The sequence below is a fragment of the Lycium ferocissimum genome, chromosome 6, assembly GCF_029784015.1.
Source record: "Lycium ferocissimum isolate CSIRO_LF1 chromosome 6, AGI_CSIRO_Lferr_CH_V1, whole genome shotgun sequence".
Lineage (NCBI taxonomy): Eukaryota > Viridiplantae > Streptophyta > Magnoliopsida > Solanales > Solanaceae > Lycium > Lycium ferocissimum.
In genome coordinates, this window is record NC_081347.1 from 44,450,477 (window position 1) to 44,470,820 (window position 20,344).

A 20,344-nucleotide genomic window follows, 5' to 3' on the forward strand; every position below is an offset into this window, starting at 1 on the left:
GACTTTGCTATCGATGTGTTGCCGGACACCAAGCCTATATCTATTCCTCCTTATCAAATGGCTCCTGCCGAATTGAAAGAGTTAAAAGCGCAACTGAAAGATTTGCTCGAGAAGGGGTTCATTAGGCCCAGTTCATCACCGTAGGGAGCACCCATCCTGTTTGTGAGAAAGAAGGATGGTTCCCCATAGATGTGTATTGATTATAGGCAGTTGAATCGATGATCTGTTTGACCAATTACAGGGTGCCAAGTGGTTTTCCAAGATTGATCTGAGATCGTGGTATCACCAAGTGAGAGTTAGAGAAGAGGATATTCTCAAAACAGCTTCTAGAACGAGATATGGCCACTATAAATTTCGGGTGATGTCATTTGGGTTGACTAATGCTCCGGCGGTGTTTATGAATTTGATAAATAATGTATTCAGGCCCTTTCTGGACCTATTTGTGATCGTGTTCATCAATGACATCTTAGTGTATTCTCGGTCAGAAACAGAGCACGCGGACCACTTGTGTATTGTCCTTGAAATTCTTCGGACTCGAGAATTGTATGCAAAATTTTCAAAATGCGAGTTTTGGCTAAATTCTGTGACTTTTCTGGGCCATATTATCTCAGCGGATGGCATCCAAGTCGATGTTCAGAAAATTGAGGCTGTGAAGACTTGGTCGGTCAGCTTATATATGCATACTTGATATGATGATGTTCATGATGTAATTTAGCATGCATTATTCTGTCTTAAATGACATGTTACACCTTGGGAAATTCCCCGTTAGCGTACAGTGAATAGGCCACCAAAGGGTATAACGGATACGACGTTTTGATAAGCAAGAAATAGCATTTGAGGGTCCTAATTAAGATTTCCAAAGACATTCAAGATAAGGAGAGGAAGTTGTTAAGGAAAGCGAGTCATACGTCGTGTGTCGGACATGATTTACAAGTATCAAGTTAATGATGTTTTAATGATGCTTCGAGGAAGAGTTATAACGTCCCTTAGATTGGTATTGAAGTGTTAAACAAGTGTTAAGAAGGTTCCATAAGGATCGGAGATCAATGAGTCGACGAGAACAAGTCTCGGAAAGCTCGACAAACATACGGCCAGACATACTGGCCGTTTAAACTCTACGGACCGTATGTCCAGCCATAGATTCAGCCCAGAATGGTATGCTTCACTGGACCAAATATACGGTCCAATCATACGGCCAGTGAAAAATATACGGACCGTATGTTGGTCCGTATATTCTGGCCGAGCCTGAACTCAAATAATATAAGGGACCTCTCCTTCATTTCAATTCATTTCATTTTTTTATCTCCACAACTCAAGAAGCCTCTAGAACACTCCAAACACTTAAACCACAAGAATTCAAAGGAAATTGATGATCAACTTCATCAAGCCAACAAGAATCAAGTGTATGAAACCTCACTAAAGTCATCCAAACCAAGAAATCCCAAGAAAGGTGAAATAGGGTTTTGGTGCAAGAGGTGTATTACCATTCAAGGCTTATTCCTCCATTATCTAAGGTGCGTTTCATGATCTTTCCATGTTGTTTGAAGTATTAATAAGTTGAAACACTTGGATTGTAGAAGAGTATAGAAAATGGGTCATAAATGGGTGAATAGTATCATTATTGAGTGGTAGTTTGGTTTGAATCATGAAAATGGATATGTTGAGATTATAAACACGTTATAAATGACATTTAGAACATGGAATAAATATTGTATGAGAAAGAACGCAATAGTGAACTTTGGTCAAGATTATGGAAAATTTGGAGTGAAGTTGTGAAATGTGGACAATGCAATCGAATGATGCTTATTTTTTACGATATTGTGATTGTTGTTATGAATGTTGGGAGTTGATATGGAATGTGGAGGAAAGTAGTATAAACAAAGGAAATGCTGCCCAATTTTCTCTAGCTTTAGTAAGTACGTTCTTATGATTGTCTAGCTAATGTCGATACGAATTCCCTTGAAGGTACAAACGAGTGCGTTAAGGGAGAACGAGCAAGCAATATAGTAGCTAAATGACAAAGGTATGTGAGGCTAGTCCTTTCTTTCTAAGGCATGAATCTTATGGCATGATTTCCTCCTTTCTCATGAATTCCCTATCTTCAAGAAAGCCAAGAGCCTTGTTCATGAATAGCTATATGAGATAAGAGATACGTTACGAGTATGATAAGTTAAGTCTAAGAAGCTATAGCCCATGATATGATGCTACTCATAATCTAGTGATGTTGATTTTTATATACACTCACCTTATGCTTGTTCCTTCAAGGTGAGGCAGAATGCTTATGAATGCTCCATAATGAAATCGGGGGTCCACGACCTTACGTCACCCCGATAAAGTATGACTATCTATGAGTCTCTATGCATGCATTATGATAAGTATATTATGATGAGCATACCATGATGAGCATATGATGATATTACAACGCGCCTATGTGGCCGGGCGGTCCACCGCGGCGGGCGGCTATACACCATGGCCGGATGGCATGGGCGGACACCACTAGTGGGCGGCATGAGATGGTACCCCGGATGCGGGGAGGCACGGACGCGAGGCTAATGTTATTGATTATCACCGTACCTATATGGTCGGGCGACTTATACATTCATGCATATATGACATGATGATGATTATGACGATGGCTTCGGCATGCATTATTTCTTTTATGATTCGATCGATTCTGATTGCTCCTTAATTGATGTCTCCTTATTCATTGATGTCTTATTATTGTTTATGCCTTACATACTCGGTACAATATTCGTGCGACGTCCGTTTTCTTTGGACGCTGTGTTTCATGCCCACGGGTGAACGGGGAGGTGATCCAGACTCATATGAGCCATTAGCTGATTGAGAGCACTCCACTTTTTCGGAGGTGCCATTGATTATTCTTTTGGTATACATGTGTATATATTTTGGGCACGATGGGGTCCTGTCCCGTCCATATGTCTGGTACTCTAGAAGAGGCTCGTAGATACGCTGTGTGGGTAATATGGTCTCACAGTCTTCATGTATACGCATGTATATATATATATATATATATATATATATATATATATATATATTATTTTTATATAGCGAAGGGCTTATGTTATAAAAGTAAATATGTTTCAAATGTTATTAGCTTTTCTATGATCACGAGTATATATATATATATATATATATATATATATATATATATATATATATATTATGAATGAGAGCGAGGGTGAGTAACGGGATGAGCGGTGTTCGGGGGTTAGTCCGGATACCGTCATGGCCGTAGTCGGGGCGTGACAAAAGTGGTATCAGAGCCAGGTTCGGTCCTAGGAAGTGTCTACGAGCCGTGTCTAGTAGAGTCTTGTTTATGGTGTGTTGCGTGCCACGCTAATAAACAGAAGGCTACAAGGCATTTAGAAAAAATGACCATCTTTCTTCTTATGAAGTCTTGCGATAGAGCCGTGCATAAGCTTTTATCCTCCCTAATAGTGTGTTGTGATTTCAGAAATACCGCCAAAAGGAAAAGCTAAAATCGCCTAGAAGGGCAAGACTACAATGAAAAGGCGGGCAAAGAGAGAGCCGCCAATGAACGTAGATGAGGGTAAATCACACCATGAGGCTCCATCTAATGCCTCCTCGCTCTCACTACTCCGCCTATTACGGAAGAGCAAGAGGGGGCTTCAGCTCCAGCTCCTATGCCTCCAATTCCTCCACCGGATACTTCGGGTCAATAAGTGACCGAGGCCATCCATTTATTGACACAGTTGGTTGCCGCCCAGGCACAACGGCAAAATGCGGGCCCAAGTGATCGGTCATCTAGTACTAGAGCCCGAGACTATATGAGTTTAAACCCTTCGAAATTCTCTGGGTCAAAGCCGGATAAAGACCCGCAAGGCTTTTTTGATGAAATGTTGAGAACGTTGCGGATTATTCATGCTTCCAAGACCGAATCCGTGGAGTTGGCATCATATAGACTCCGGGATGTGGCGGTTTTATGGTATAATAATTGGATAGCATCGGGGCAAGAGAATGCGCCTCCTCCCGTTTGGCAAGAATTTGCAGAAGCCTTCATTCGCCACTACTTGCCACCCGAGGTCCGCCGAGCTAGAGCGGATAGATTCCTAAATTTGAAGCAAGGGAACATGAGTGCTCGGGAGTATAGCCTTCAATTTAATTCATTGGCTAGATACGCCCCGACTATGGTGGCCGACATGGGCGATAGAGTGCATAGATTTGTGAGTGGCTTAGGGCCACATTTATTTAAAGATTGCTTAACGGATTCATTGCAAGATGAGATGGATATTTCCCACATTCAAGCCCATGCTCAAAATCTAGAAGGACAACAACCTCCGCAAAGTCGTGATGTTGATAGAGGGCAAAGCAAAAGGGCCAGATCTACGGGCACAGGCAGTGATTATACAGGGGGATCCAGGCAGACACATTCTAGGCACTCAGGTCAGTCTATGACGAGTGCACCTCCCCGATTTGTAGGTAGGAGGTTTGATCGCTCCTTCCGTTCAGGACAGGGTCAGAGCTCGAGGACCTCAGGTCCACCGTTTGGGGGAGATTATAGTCGAGAGGAGACCTCCGTCCGCGATGCGACCGGTGCGGTAGGTTACGTCCGGACGATGCGCCGAGTTCGATACTTGTTACGCACCGCCGAAGTCAGGGAATTATCAGAAGAACGAGAGGAAGAAGGGGCTGAATTTGTAGGGCTTTGGGCAGACAAAGCCATGATTGAAGTTAAAGTTAGTACTCTGGAAAAGAGGGTTTGAATCCTAAGTATAGAAAACCTAAACTTCATGCAAGGAAAGAAATATTTAGCTCGAATGAGGAGATTGAGAAAAGAGTTGAGGTTTGTATAAGGAAGGAAATCTCTGAAACCCAGAAGTCGAGGAGTCATCAGAGATGACGAAACGTCAATGGTCGCATTCAGTGCCTTCTAGTGCTTCGGTGGATTGGCGCGATGTTTGAGGTCTTGTAGCGTTTCGGGATCCGGCGGGTCTTGAATAAATTTGAAATCTCTTCCACTTCCCGAGAAAATGTGGTCAAATCCCGAGAAGTGGAGGGGACTATCTGTATTGGGCTAAATGCGAAAGGTACAGCTGTATCAATACGGTTAGGACACGTGGCATAAAGGACGAGTCATAAGGTGAGTCAGCATTACTACCACCGGTGGTAGCAACATGGTACCGGAAGAGCGCCCAGACCGGTGGTGGAGTGTAACAGCTCCGGAAGCGACTCTAACGCTCTTCCGTTATAAGTCAGTCCAACCATTACAGATTCGGTGCAATCGTGCTTTATGGCCCTCATCATTGTTCATTATTGCCGTGTATTTAAAGCTCATTATGAGCAAGGGCGTAATACACGGAATATGCGCCCCTAGCTCTTAGTATAAATAGGGATTGTCACTTCCATTGTAAAGAACACGAAATACAAGATAATATACTCAGTTCCACTACAAATTCTTTGCTTAGCTTTTTACTTTATTGTGTTCATATTAAGTTCCGGTGCCACGTCGAGACCGGAATAGAGGAAGCTACGGGCCAATCGATTACTGCCCAGGCTTTCCCTTTATTTCTTGCTTATTCTCGCGTGTTTATATTATTTCTATATTAACAGTCTAATCTTACTGGTCACTCTGATCTACGTGTCCCTGTTCACATCTATAAATTCAATTGAAATAAACAATATTAACCAAAAAAAAAAATTAACGTGATATCAAACCAAACGACCTCTTAGAGTGGGGCTTCTTCCCATGAATCCGAATTAATAGTGCCCATTGCCCAAAGCAAATATGAAATTGGGTGGAAAATTTTTCTTTTTATAAATCCGGTACATGAAAAACAGAAATAAAAAATAGAAGAAGAGGGAAAAGGGACTAACCAAACAGCAGGGGAAGTGCAGAGAAAACGCCTAATAGAATTGTTCCGTTGGTGTGGAGGAAGTTGAAATGAGAAATGGGAATTTGGGGGATTAGTGGACGGAGGACGAATTGGCTTGGGCTCTGCAACAACATCATTGGTAGACAGTCATTCAACCAAATTGGTCGAAGACCATTTTCAGACTCTTACACTCTCAAAACTGATGATTCTGTCCTGCCCGTGTTGATAATCGGTGCTGGTCCAGTTGGCCTCGTTCTTTCCATACTTCTAACTAAACTAGGTATCTTCTTCAACCCCTGAAAAATACTTTTGTCAACAATGCTTTACCTTAGAAAATTACTCTCTCCGTCTCAATTTATATGGTACCATTTAACTTGGTACAAAATTTGACATTTACGTGGCTATAAAATCATTTCGAGCTAAGTTGTTTATAATTACACAAAGATGACATTCTTTTTAGACAAACTAAAAAGAAAAGTGACACATAAATTGGGACACATAGAGTATTTTTTTATTTTTTGTGAACAATATTTTACCTTAGAATTCACTTTCTTATAGTAGTATTAGCTTATTCTTGTAGTTTCTTAGTTTCTTGTTCTTCAATTTCTGGTATCAACTGTATTTCTTTTGCTTCGGTTATCACATTATTTCGCGAATGTTATTGTTCTCTCTCTCTCTCTTTTTTTTTTTTTTTTTTTTTTAAGAATGCTATGCACGGCTTTCTTACTAGTTGTTGTATCTTCTTCATTGGCGCATTTTCTTTCTCAAACTGTTTTGAAATATTTTTCTTGAACTAAGGGTCTATCGGAAACCGCCTCTGACCCTCCCCAGACCCCACCTGTGGGATTACAGTGGGTATGTTGTTGTTGTATATTTTACCTTAGAAAATTATTTTCCAGTGGTCGGTTGAATATAAAAGCTGGTTGTACAAAATGTAAGATTGAAGTAAGAAATTTGTTGGGATGTATGTGAAGGAAAATGACTTAAAGTCATAAGTGGGGTGAAAAATATTATCTTTGAAGAAATCAGTTTCAAAATCCCAAACTAACCTAACACCAAAGGAAAACAATTTTCTGGATATTAATTTTAATGCTTATTGTGAAGCTCTGGATTCTGGGGTTCTCTTTTTGAAATTTGTACAGTCAATTGTGTTGGTAATTTATTCTTGTTTGAATTTGGGATATTTTCGTTGGACTCGTTTAGGTGTAAAATGTGCGATCTTGGAGAAGAACGAGGTCTTTTCCACACATCCTCAGGCACACTTCATCAACAACCGGTCTATGGAGGTTGGTTTTGTCATGTGGAAGCATGCCATTTCGCCTTTTCTTCCATTGAGTAGAAAGAAGTTGAGATTTGAGAGTGCATTTATTGGAAAAAGTTTGTTTTGATGTAGCTATTGTTTCTAGGTATTTCGCAAATTGGATGGTCTTGGAGATGAAATTCTAAGGTCTCAACCACCAGTAGAGTTTTGGAGAAAGTTTATATACTGTACTTCACTGACCGGACCTATTTTAGGCGCTGTTGATCATATGCAACCTCAAGGTATAAGGGGTTTTTATTCTAGATCTTTTGCAAATGGTTGTGCTTTAAGTCAACATTGTAGTCATGGTTATTGTTATTGCAATGCAAATACTCTCTCTGTCAAGTTTTATGTTTAACGGTCTGAACTAATGCAAAATTAAGAAGTGACTTTGACCAACTTTTCAAGCGATTTTTTTTTTTTTTTTTTTGAGAAGCGATTTTCAAGCAATTTATCTCTAACAAAATCTTATAGTAGCTCTTCTACTTCTTAAAATGGACACTGCAACCTAGTTTTCACTTTCTTAACATGTCGCTGAATACCAAATGTTACATGGGACAATCTGCACTTTGTGGTTTCTTAAGTCGCCAAACTACATTTTGTCCACCTCAGATCCTCTTAATATATGAAATGGAATAATTGGGTCATATAATAATTGTACCCAATCCCAATCAGTGAAGATATTACTGAATCAATGATGTAAGTCCATATTAAAGATAGATTGCAATTTAGATTGAAATTTCAAGTGATCAAATCCATGAAAAATTCGCAGGTGTATAAACTGCTATTATTCCATTAGCGCATCAGACATTTCTACGTACCAATGGAAAGTATGGATCCTTGAATGAGATGGGGAGAGTAGTATGATATCCATCTTATTAGATACATTAATTGTATCACAAATTTATTGAGTTGCATCGTGGAAGATATGTCTTATATGCTTACTTATGGTTGTTTTGTTTTCTGCAAACATTTTCCCTTTTGTTGTCAGATTTTGATCAGATTGTGAGTCCTGTCTCTGTTGCACACTTCTCCCAGTACAAGCTCTCGAGATTATTGCTTAAGCACCTTGAGAAACTTGGTTTCCGTATGATGAACTCTAAAAAGCGTGAGCATGGCTCTATCGGCGAGAGGGAGATCTATATGGGGCATGAGTGCATTGCAATCAATGGTGCTGAGCGTGGTGTTACTGTAACAGCATCTTTCTTTACTGAAGGGAAGTATATAACGAGAGATATTCAGTGTCAATTCCTTGTTGGTACAGATGGTGCAGGAAGTAGTGTCAGAAATTCCTTAGGAATTAACATGAGAGGTGAAAAGGACTTACAAAAGCTTGTTAGCGTCCACTTCCTGAGCCAAGAGTTAGGGCAGTATCTCATCAAAGAAAGACCCGGCATGCTGTTTTTCATCTTTAATAAAGATGCTATTGGTGTTCTTGTTGCCCATGATCTCAAGCAAGGGGAATTTGTCCTGCAGGTAAAACTGTTCTGTAATATGTGAAAAATTGGTTGGTTCAATGCTATAATAGCCAGCTGCTTGTATTAATGAATCTAAATCTGTTGATAGTGGTTAACAGCATTTTGATAGCATTGATGAAAATTTTGTAGGTACCATTTTATCCACCTCAACAGAAGCTTGAGGACTTCAGTTATGAGGTGTTCTTCTACTCTTTCATTGAATATTTTGTGTACTTTATTAGTTCCAATAATTGCCTTTAGTGGAATTGAATGAATAAATGGGTTTATGTTCTCCTGATTCATTTATATGGTCGACTACAATATGGGTGCTATGGCTGCAGTGCATGACATTTGAACCAATATGGTTTATTTACCATGTTGTTCTTTGTACTTTATAAATGGTTGTAGATGTGTAAGAGATTGATCTTCAAATTGGTCGGCCTAGAGCTTGCAGACATCAACGTGATGGATATTAAGCCTTGGGTGATGCATGCTGAAGTGGCTGAGAAGTTTCTGTCTTGTAACAACAGGATAATTCTTGCTGGTGATGCAGCTCATCGATTTCCTCCTGCTGGCGGGTTCGGTATGCAATCTATTTGCGCATTGATTAAACTTTTTGTTATGTCAACTTAAAAATAGGATAACTATCTAAAAAATGGTATTATCTTGTCAAGTCTTGGATATTATTAAGAATAAAGTTCTTGCTATTCCTTTTCTCTTGGGAGAGTTGGGGGAGGGGAGAGAATAAATTAATGCATAGTTGTACAGTGTATTTTTGTCATTGAGACGTACAAGGCTACTTCCTTAAATGTTGATGTAAAGGTAAAATAGTGAAGTTATTTCTGTGTGAGGGAGATAGAAGATTTCCACGTAGCACAAAATATTGAAGGTATAATTATTCAAATTAAGCTCAAGAGAACATTTGTTGGTTGGAGGACATCTGAACTGCAATCAGTCTCCACATTATGAATTGTATCTGATTGTATGTAGAGTACTTGATTGCTATATGGTAATTTTTAAGGACATAATCAATTAAGTTTGTAATGGTTTTCCATCTCTAACAATTAAAGCTTTTAGATGGGATGGTCCACACAATTCAATACGTAATCAAAGCGTGTCCTTGTTCTTTCTCTCATTGCTACCTATCAAAAAAATATTTCTAACTTGCGTGGCGTCGAGATCCTGGCCAACACTTAAAGAGGAATGCTAAAAACACAAGGGCACCGAAGGGTGTTACCTAATGATTACTGGAGTGGAAATAAATTTTGGAGACCAGTGTTCAAATACCAGCAGAGAGAAAAAATGCTAGGTGATTTTTTCCATCTGTATAAACCTTGGTGGACAGAGTTGTCTGGTACCTGTGCTGGTGGGAAGTAGCAAGTAACCGGTGAAATAGTCGAGGTGCGTGCAAGCTGGCCTAGACACCACCATTATAAAAAAGACATAATTAGGTACATAAATAGTGTCATTTCCCCCTCTGTAACTGATTGAACATTTAGATGAGATTGTTCGAATATGAGAAAAAAACCTCGAAGAGAAAAAGGGGGGAAATAAGAGAGAACTTGACAAATAATTTTCTATCCTGCAGTGACAAAAGAACTGTGTCTGAAAACTTTTAAATTAGGCGGTGAAAGGTGTCATGTAAGATGCATCCAACTCCTCTTCATGGAATATATCTGCAGTTGTTTATTTTAGGATTTAATAGTTGAGACTGGGAGAAGGAGGCTCAAGATTCTTTCTTCTTTTATTCAGGGATGAATACTGGTATTCAAGATGCTCATAATCTTGCATGGAAATTAGCTTCTGTAATCAAGGGTGTCTCACCAATATCAATTCTTGACTCTTACGAACTAGAACGTAGTCAGGTATTCATTTCCTAATGATATGGTAGTCGATAATTACAGATTGCTCTGATCTTGTTTTTATGAGCTGAACACATTCCTTAAAATGTTTCAGATAGCCGAATTTAATACAGCACTTAGTGTCGAAAACTTTAAAGCGGCAATGAGAGTTCCTGCTGCACTTGGTCTTGATCCAACTGTGGCAAATGCAGGTAAAGTGAAAACCTGAAACTTAATCTTTATTACATCAATACTTAATTAAAGGCATTATGTGTTTTTGCCTGTAGTACATCGAGCTCTTAATGACACTGTTGGTTCCGTTCTGCCATCTGCACTTCAGAGGACAATATTAGATGGAATATTCAGTATCGGTCGTGCACAAGTCTCAGATTTTGTATTGAATGAAAATAATCCGCTTGGATCTGCAAGGTTAGCCAAATTAAGACAGATATTTGAAGATGGACAGAGCCTTCAGCTCCAGTTCCCTGCTGAGGATCTTGGTTTCAGGTTGCATATCTACTTTTATTTTATCTATTTAATGCAAATTGTCCAATCTGATTTTTTTTCATTATTCTTGTCTAATTCATGGGCTCCTATAAATGCTAGATGCTCTGTCTCAACTCTGAATAGTACTCCAAAAAAGCCATCTTGGATGTTTGCCAGATGATTGTTTCTATCTTAAAATCCTGTTGGCACTACTTGTTTGCATCAGTACTCTAATTTCAAGATGTTTACATTAGGTATCGAAAAGGAGCATTGGTGTCTGAAGATGATTGTGTGTTGAATGCGCATGAAGTACCTACAGGACGAAGAAGGGATTATATTCCTTGCTTGGAACCTGGATCAAGGCTCCCTCATATGAATGTAAAGCTGCTTTCTAACCCATCAAGTAAGGTACGGACTCTTTCAAGGTGATATTGCCTGGGTATATTCCTTGCTTGGAACTTGCAGCGATCTTGTTTCAAGTTTCCATTATTATTTTTTCAAACAGAATAAGATCTTATGCAGGAAATATTCTCTACTCTGGACCTTGTATCTGGAGATAAGGTTGAGTTCGTCCTTATAATAGCACCATTAGAGGAGTCCTACTGTCTGGCTCGAGCTGCGCTAGAGGTAGCCAACAATATTAAAGTGCCTTTAAAGGTTTGTATAATGTGGCCAAACGGAAGTGTTAATGGAACTGTAAGAAGTGAGGCTGCATTGACACCGTGGAAGAATTTTGAAGACGTGGAAGTGAAGAGCTCATCAGATTCGCCATCCTGGTGGGACATCTGTCAGATGACGGACAGAGGAGCCATATTAGTGAGGCCTGATGAGCATGTTGCTTGGCGTATGAAATCCAGAATTGCAGATCCTATCATGAAGATGAAAAACGTTTTCCACATTGTTACAGGAGTTGATTGCATCTGATAGCACATTTTATGAAACTTTTACCCCGTTAATGTATGGTAGGCTTGGCACTCCGTCTCTGATTTACATTAGCTAGAAAACAAGGTTGGAATACTTTGTTTTGGATGGGTAGAGTTACACACAGACCTATGCTTGCAGGTACTCACGGGAATAATTGAGGCGGCGCAAGTTTTCAAGCACCACCAAAAGATGTACCTTTATTTTGGTGAAATCACCCTGCATGGTTTTGGAAGTTTTGTTGTAGGCTTGTACATATGCAATTTTGCAGTCTGGTATGAGCTCAACTACTCCCTCCATTCACTTTTACTTATCACATTTCGCTTCGCGAGAGATAATTTGACTAATCTTCGAAGCTAAAATATTCTAAATTTAAAATATAGATGTTTGAAAACGATACGGAAAATATTATAAGTTGCAATTCTTCTCATATTGATATGATGAAAAATACATCTTAAAATGTTGGTTAAAGTCCATGCAGTTTGACTGTCGAAAAGCGAAACGTGACAAGTAAAAGTGAATGGAGGGAGTGTTTAAAAATAAATATGAGGTGCTTCTTATGATGAAACAGTGGAAAGGTGATTGCAACATCAAATCCCATAATTCCTCAAAAGTTTAAAGTTTCATCTTACTAGTAGACATTTTGTATGCTTTTTACATAAACTACAATGTATTTACTCCTACGCAAAACTTTGATGATTCTTCTCTTTTCTTTTTGTCCAACGACAATGCAAAAGAACAAAGATAGTAACGACAACTTTTATGCGGTTTTGTCAATTCAGCATGGCTATTGAAGGTAGTTTTTGTTTCATTATGAGATAAAGTATGTTCTAGATTGATGATAGGATTAACTTTCGAAGTGACATACAGTGGGACGTGGAGTAATGCTTTTTTCGGAAAATATTCATGAAGTCAAAGTATTGGTTTTATTTGATGACCATCATTAAAAAATCCTACAATAGACAAAGTTGTCATTTACTATTTCTCTCAAATTATTATTTTAATAATTTTTTGAATATTTCACTTATTTTATTTTTTGAAAAAGTAAAACTCCACCGTTATTTTGGAAAGTTAATAATTATATAAAAGTTATAGAAAAATACTACTGAATATTTAAGCCTAGAGACATGGTTTAAATCAAGTAAGAATTTACTTATATAATTTTTTCCTTATTTAAATTATGTAAAGCAACTGTATAAAATATATCTATTCCAAAGAGAATTTCGTAATGAACAAGTTCGTGGATCTTGATTTTGGTGTGTTTCGGTCTCGTGCTCTTGTTCTTTCAATATATTTATTTTTTGACAATCAACAATTTCCCTAGGAATTCTCCGGAAAAAAACCCCATAAAATAAACAAATAAAACAAATGAAGAAGAAGACGTGTATCATAAGTGTAGTTGCTTATATCGCTGGAACATATAATGATACAAACTTTTATTCCTGATCAGAATGAATTATAGTTAATTTAGAAAAAATAAATAAGGAAAGACTATATAAGTAAAATCTTATTCGATTTTAATTCTAAATATTGGAAGATTTTATATATATATATATATATATATATATATAAGTAAAATCTTATTCGATTTTAATTTCTAAATATTGGAAGATTTTATATATATATAGAATTAACGTCTTCACTTTTAGTTAATTTTAAAGTCCTAAATATTCGGAAAATAATTCAATGACAATTTTGTCCGACATAAAATCTATTTTTAAAGGGTAAAAAAGGGCGAACGACATTTCACTAAAGGCCTTCGTGCTTTTAATATAATAATTTTAGCGTGTGTCAATAAATAAAAAAATTATAAAAACAAAAAATATAGAATATCAATGGACGGTAAATAGATATAACATCATTTAAATAGTAAAATGATGTTATTACATTAGCGTACGTGTGTTGCATGTGTCAATAGGTATTCAGTTATACAAGATGCATTATCTCGAACTTTGGAATAGTATCATATTGAATGAGGGTAAAAAAACGTTGACATATATTACAAATAAGAAGCATTTGGTTTAGATAATTTTAGCATGTTCAATAACCCGTGGAAGTCACCAAATATTGAATTAATGATTTAACGATTACTGTATAAAAAATATACTCCTATACAAAAAAGTGTTTTACGAAAAAGATAAATGAGAAACCACATCATAAACAAAAAAAATTTAGAATTTTGAATGAATATAAAGGCATACCTGACCGGCGTTTCCTTTAGATTGCCAATAAAAGCAAGGAGAGCATAAACAAGAAATTTTACTGAATGTTTTTTCCACGGAACACTGAAATTGAAAACAAAAATTATTGTTGGATATTAATTCATGAAAATATACTACAAAGAATAAAGCCGAAATAAAAAGCTTAATCTAAATCAAACTAAAACAAATTGGAAAAGCATAAGTTTTCCTAGAACTATATAGGCAGCTACATATTGGACAAGCATAAGTTTTCCTAGAACTATATAGATGGCTACGTATAGGTCTCCATTTACTTGGAGATATGCTTATATGGGGACTTCTTCAAGTCTCCAAATTAGAAGGAAATCAAAGGGAATAAGAACGTCTTTTTAATAAATCTATGCGTAATTATTATATGGGAAAAACTATACAATTTTCAGCTTTTTTAAATCTTTTTTGCTCCCAAGTTTTTACTCTATTTGATATAATATAAAAGGAAAGAATACAAATAGTTGTAAGGAAAGAAAAGTTAGAGAATAGATCTATTAAGGACACGTTATTTCCAAGAGCTAAAAGGTCTTATTTTTAGGTGAAGTTTTAGCTGATTTGAATTAGGTACATAATTCAAATAAGGTAAGGTTTAATAAACAAACTTTCATGAATTTTCAATTTCTAAATATTAGAGAATTAAATAATAATTATTTTGATTGTAGAGTCTTTTAATGAAGGGCAAAAAGTTCAATCAGCATTTCTAAGGCCCTTCGTGCTTTTAATATAGTTAAGATTAAAATTTATGGAGACTCTTCATGCTTTCTTTTTCAGGCACTTCTTTTTGTGACTATTACAATATCAAGCACTTTTAAGTTTTGGTAATCAAAAACATTTAGAGAAGCACATTGACTTTAGAAGTTTTATCTTGGTGGGTAAATAATTTTGAACTTAACAATTTATATTTTGAGTGTAAGGGTTGCGTACACTCTTCTCTTTCCATACCCCACTTATAGAATTACACTGGGTATATGATTTAGTTTTGCTTAAGTACTGTTATCTCTTCAATTTTAATTGCTAATGTTTTTTTGTTTTTCTAATGTGGTTTAGTATTTAGTGGTGGAGCCACACATGATGAAAGATTTAATTGAATCCCCTTAGGGGGACATTGTAATGGCGCAAATACGAAAAATATTTATTTATCTTGTGTATACATATGTATAAACTTTTGATTCCGCGTGATTTACTTTATTTTGTAAAATTGATTTTTTTTTCTTCTGAAAACACAATTTTTAATATAATAATATTTATGTTCTGTTTGTAAAAATATATATGTTCATTGAGACAGGGCACGAGCAACTTGCGTAGGAAGACTCCAACGGCCATGGGAGGCAATTCGATTTGCATTTGGGTGACTGTTACAAAATTTTGTGGAGTATTTAATTAGTGTAAGTATTTTTTTTTTTTCTGAAAATCAGCATGTTCTCTCATTACTGTTTTATTTTCAAAGTCAACTATGAATCAAATCGAGAGATAAATCGAATTGTGCTGATTTTATCATTCTATATTAAACAAATTCATATGAAGGACCTCGGTTTGGTAGGCAATGTTAATGCCTTTTAAGCTCCTTTTTCTGCATCATTAAGGAAATAGCTATTTTTGAGCAAATCGTTTTTCTTATGTTTTACATTATAAAAACTGCTAATATTAAGGTAGTTAAATTCAACTAAAATTTTGATTGTTAAGTCTTTCCTTATTTGAATAGTGTATAAAATCATAATATTTCGAACTTTAAATCAGTTAAGACTTTACCTTATATAATTCTTTCCTTCTTTAAACGGAAAAAAAAAATGGAAAACTATATTCCATTATGGAGAAATAACGTTACAAACCGAAAGACACAACTAGGAATATTAGTCCATTTTGACACCAAGTTTAATCCCATATGGAATACTTAATTAGTTATTTTGGAAGACTAACGTCCTCCATTGTTGGAGATTAATTGGTCCATTGAATTAAAAAAAAAAAAACACGAAATTGTTGAAATAAAGTTATTATTATACAGTTAATACTCCCTCCGTCTGAATTTGAATATCTTACTTTCCTTTTTGGTTTGCCCCAAAAAAAGTGTCACTTTCAATATTTAGTAAGTTTTCCAATTTCAACATTCTACACTGTTTTTAAGACCACATATTTAAAGGACTACAGACATCTTTAATTTATGACCACAAGATTCAAAAATCTCCTACTATTTCTTAAACTTTGTGCTTAGTCAAACTAAGACACTTAAATTGAGACGGACGGAATAATTAAAACTTCAATAGAAAACAGCAATTACATATTGGATCTATATTTACAAAAAAAAAAAAAAAAAAAAAAAAATTGTATATACTAGCAGAAAATTTCTTAGCGATATGCCGTCCACTTCTTTTTACTTTTTAAAAATAGATTTGATATTGGACAAACTCATTATCTAAATTCCCCCCTAATGTCATTCAGGAGTTTTAAATAACCAAATTATGTGCATTAAATATTTTCTTATTTGAACTATATAAAATCCTAATATTTGATATCTTGTATAAATCCTTTACGGAATTGTATTATGTAACTTAACAACTTTGTGAACAACAAGTAATACCAAAAATAAATAAATTCACAGAAAACAAGTAAAAATATAGCTATTACTTGCTATAGGTTTGAATTATTTTGTCGTAGAATAATGATAACCACTTAATTTTATATAATTTTGATTATTTTAGTAAAAATAGAGAGAGTCATAACTTGTTGGGATTAGCTAATGGTAAATAGTTGATAAACATTACATATTGATGAGTAATTTTAAGTGCTAACATTAATTTTTTAAATAAGTCGTTACATGTTTGGATAAAAAATATTGAAACTGATGATAAGCATGTATGTGTTTGGTGACTGATGAGTTGTTCTTTTGGTGAAATGACTAATGTACCCATCTCTATTTTCACAAAAAAATATAAATTTAGAAGTATTTTGTGAGTAAACGGATATACGGTTGATGTTAATGGAGAGGAAGTTAAATATTCTGTTTTAGAAAAGGTATTTTGAGAATTTTTAAAAATATTAAGCATAAAATAGTAAAAAACATAGTCAGAGTAAAAACCAATTATGACTGTTCATATAATTAAAAACCAATCAATTAATATGATTTAGTTATCTTAGTAAAAAGGAAAAATCGAGAATGATTTTTGTGAAAAATGATCTTTGATTCTTTGGGTCCATTACCCTTTACCAAGCACTCCGTCTATAACATTTGTATACCAAAATATAAATAAGAGTTATAACAAATAATATAATTAGATATAAATTATTTCAATATCTAAAATTACTTTTGAAATAACACTTAAAAATTGTGAGTCGAGTATACATAGACCATAGTTTAATATTATTTATAATCTCATAATATCTAGGATATTAAAATCAATTATAATTTAATTATTAAATCTTTTCCTGTTTGAACTATGTAGATATTATTAACTTTTAAAATTTACTATAAATATAGCACTTTCATTTTTCTATATCTTTTTACCCAGAAAAAGACTTACTCCAACAATTAGTACAAAGCTAATAATTAGAAACTTGAATTCAACTGTAATTCATTCAAGTTGCGTTAGAAGGAGATTGTAAAAGGTTAATCTGCCTAACTCGTGTTTATTCTGATTTTTATTTAGTAATTATTTCAATATTTGATGCTTTGATTACAATTTAATGCAATAATTGGGTAATGTCGTAGCTAGGTTCCACAAAAAAAGGACGAAGATAGTTCAGTAGAAACCGATAACGCTGTGCAAAATCTTCTTCGTGTTTTTAGCGACGATGCAAATTGTCATTTAATTATTTTTCTAATATTTAAAACTTTGGAATCTACTAGAATTTTGATTATTCAATCTTATTTTATTGAACTAGGTAGAAAGTCCTATTTTAGGACTTTAAAATCAATTAAGATTTTTACATAAATCACGCCCTTAATTGAACTACATATGTAACACACACACACACACACACATATATATATATATATATACACACACACAGGCAAATAACTCTTTATATGCACCCGTATATAAAGAAAGACTCTCTATATGACATTTAAGATTTTTTGGAATCGATTTTTTATATTATATTTTACTTCTCTATAACAACATTTCACCTATAACAATGACAGTAGTAAAACACTTTATAACAAGCTTTTTGTAAAATTACCTCCCATATTTTTTAGTAATATAACCATCTTTATAAAAATAGAATATCTATGATTACCAATAATAAGAGTGGAAATTTTGACCAAATATTTGATCATTTAATACACTATTTATGACAAAAATTATCATATGAATATATATATATATTTTCATCATTAAACGATTTTCCTTCATTATACAAAGTGTGATTAAGTTTAGAATTTGACAATTAAAAATGAAAATTATATTTTATGCATCTTTTTTGCCTATAACAAAAGTATTATATAAATGTCAATCTTTGTTATAGGTGTATAACGGTCATTCTCTATAACAGCTGAAAAATTTCGTATATATATATATATTTTTTTGTGTCTGGCTAGAATATGTAACATATTTATAGTTCTTTTCATGTTACTTTCCACGGATGTGTATATATATATATATATATATATATATTTTATTTATTTATTTTTATTATTTTTTTTTATTTTTTTTTATTTTTTTTGTGTCTGGCTAGAATATGTAACATATTTATAGTTCTTTTCATGTTACTTTCCACGGATGTATATTCTGTAGACAAAAGAGTAAATTAAGCGTGTATGTTTAATGAAATCAAAGTGATTAATAGATTCTGCAAATTGACTACTCCCTTCCTTTCATTATAAGTGATTTTTTAGCTTATGCATACCCCTTAATAAAGTGCTCATTCCTAGAAAATTACGAGTCTTTTTACTAACTTACCCCTAATTAACTGTCTAGAAAAGAAAGCTACTTAATGATTTTTGATTATGTAAATAAGGGTAATTTTGAAAGAATGAGATTAATTTCTTCTTTGAAAACCTAAAGCACCACTCTTTTTTAAAACAAAATGAAAAGTCTAAAAGACCATATTTAGAAAACAGGGGGAGTAATATTTTAAAAGGGTACATAAGCATGGGTTTGATAAAAAGTACGAGCGCATCGATGATAATTCATATAGAGGTAAGAGGTAGGCATAGATTTAGACCTCAATAAGAAATTATGACATTATTTTTATTGGAATTTGGAAGTACATTCATTTTTTGTCTATTGCTAGTGTCAAATGAAATTAATTTAAAGTAAAAAATATCTAAAAATAATTAAATATTTTTTTCTAATGCGATAAAAGGGTAAAGAGGTTGATTAGTATTTTATACAAAGGAAAAGGAATAGGAAGATGACGTATTTATATAATTGATTATGTGCAAATGAAGTACCTTAGAAAGAAATCATAAGTAGAATAAGATGATGATCGAGTTAAAAATTATATCAGGACTATAATAATTATAGAGTTTGGCGCCACTAAGGCATGAGTTTGGCGCCACTAGGGTATGAATAGAATAACAGCAAGAGTTCTAGCGCACTTACGAAATAAGTAAAATATGGATAAAGAATTCTCAGTTGTTGGTAAGCTATCAGTATCAGGCACAAAATGTGTCATAACTGATAACAACTAAATCCACTCCTTAAAGAGAAAGTGTATATGGTCGTATGCAATATAATTTACTCAACTATGAGTAGCGGGTCGAATCCCACAGGGAACAATATGCTAGGCGATCAAGCAAGTAAGGAATTATCGCCAACTAAGCTAAGCCAAACACTTTTGCAATATTGATTTTTGATTTAAAATCTAACAAAGATAAAACTAACCTAGAAAGCAAGTAAATGATTAATGGCCACAAGCATGGATACAATGGAAATTACTCTTAAGTAACGATCCAATGTATTTTACGATTTTACAACTAAGAGCGAGTTTATGTTAATAGATAATGGTTTCTAAGATCTCATTGAAAGTCTTCCAACCAAATCAATGAATTTCACTCTAAGCTCTTCCAAGCCTTAGAGTGTGTAGTTAGCACAATCAATTTAACCTCAAGTTAACTTTCCTATTTCTAGCTCAAGTTATTAGATGGGGTAAAGCTCCAAACTTTAACAATGTATATTTTCATAAACAAGTTTAAAGTGATTGAATAAAATGCTACACACTTAGATATACAATACAAAGCAAGAGCTGAAGAAATGGATAAAGAAATTCTCATTGAATGCCTCCAAATCTTCAAACCCTAGGTGTAGTTTCTTGCCCC

General features: G+C 34.6%; 1 protein-coding gene across 5 annotated transcripts; it reads left to right on the top strand.

The window, feature by feature from the left end:
• Positions 1-5,714: 5,714 nt before the first annotated feature.
• On the top strand, positions 5,715-12,671 carry LOC132059710 (uncharacterized). 5 transcript variants are annotated; one of them, XR_009415712.1, is made up of 13 exons: positions 5,715-6,135; positions 7,059-7,141; positions 7,262-7,397; positions 8,147-8,631; positions 8,763-8,810; positions 9,021-9,195; positions 10,365-10,477; positions 10,569-10,665; positions 10,741-10,960; positions 11,194-11,347; positions 11,462-11,901; positions 12,002-12,135; positions 12,333-12,671. XR_009415712.1 is itself a non-coding variant. In XM_059452437.1 (12 exons), exons 1-11 carry the CDS (start codon positions 5,931-5,933, stop codon positions 11,861-11,863), a joined length of 2,118 nt encoding a protein of 705 aa, XP_059308420.1. In that variant the 5' UTR covers positions 5,715-5,930; the 3' UTR covers positions 11,864-11,901; positions 12,002-12,671. The 5 variants fall into 5 exon arrangements, 3 of the variants coding, with proteins under 3 accessions (XP_059308420.1, XP_059308421.1, XP_059308423.1); XR_009415713.1 differs by having other exon boundaries at positions 12,342-12,671; XM_059452437.1 differs by having other exon boundaries at positions 12,002-12,671.
• The last annotated feature ends 7,673 nt before the right edge of the window (positions 12,672-20,344 follow it).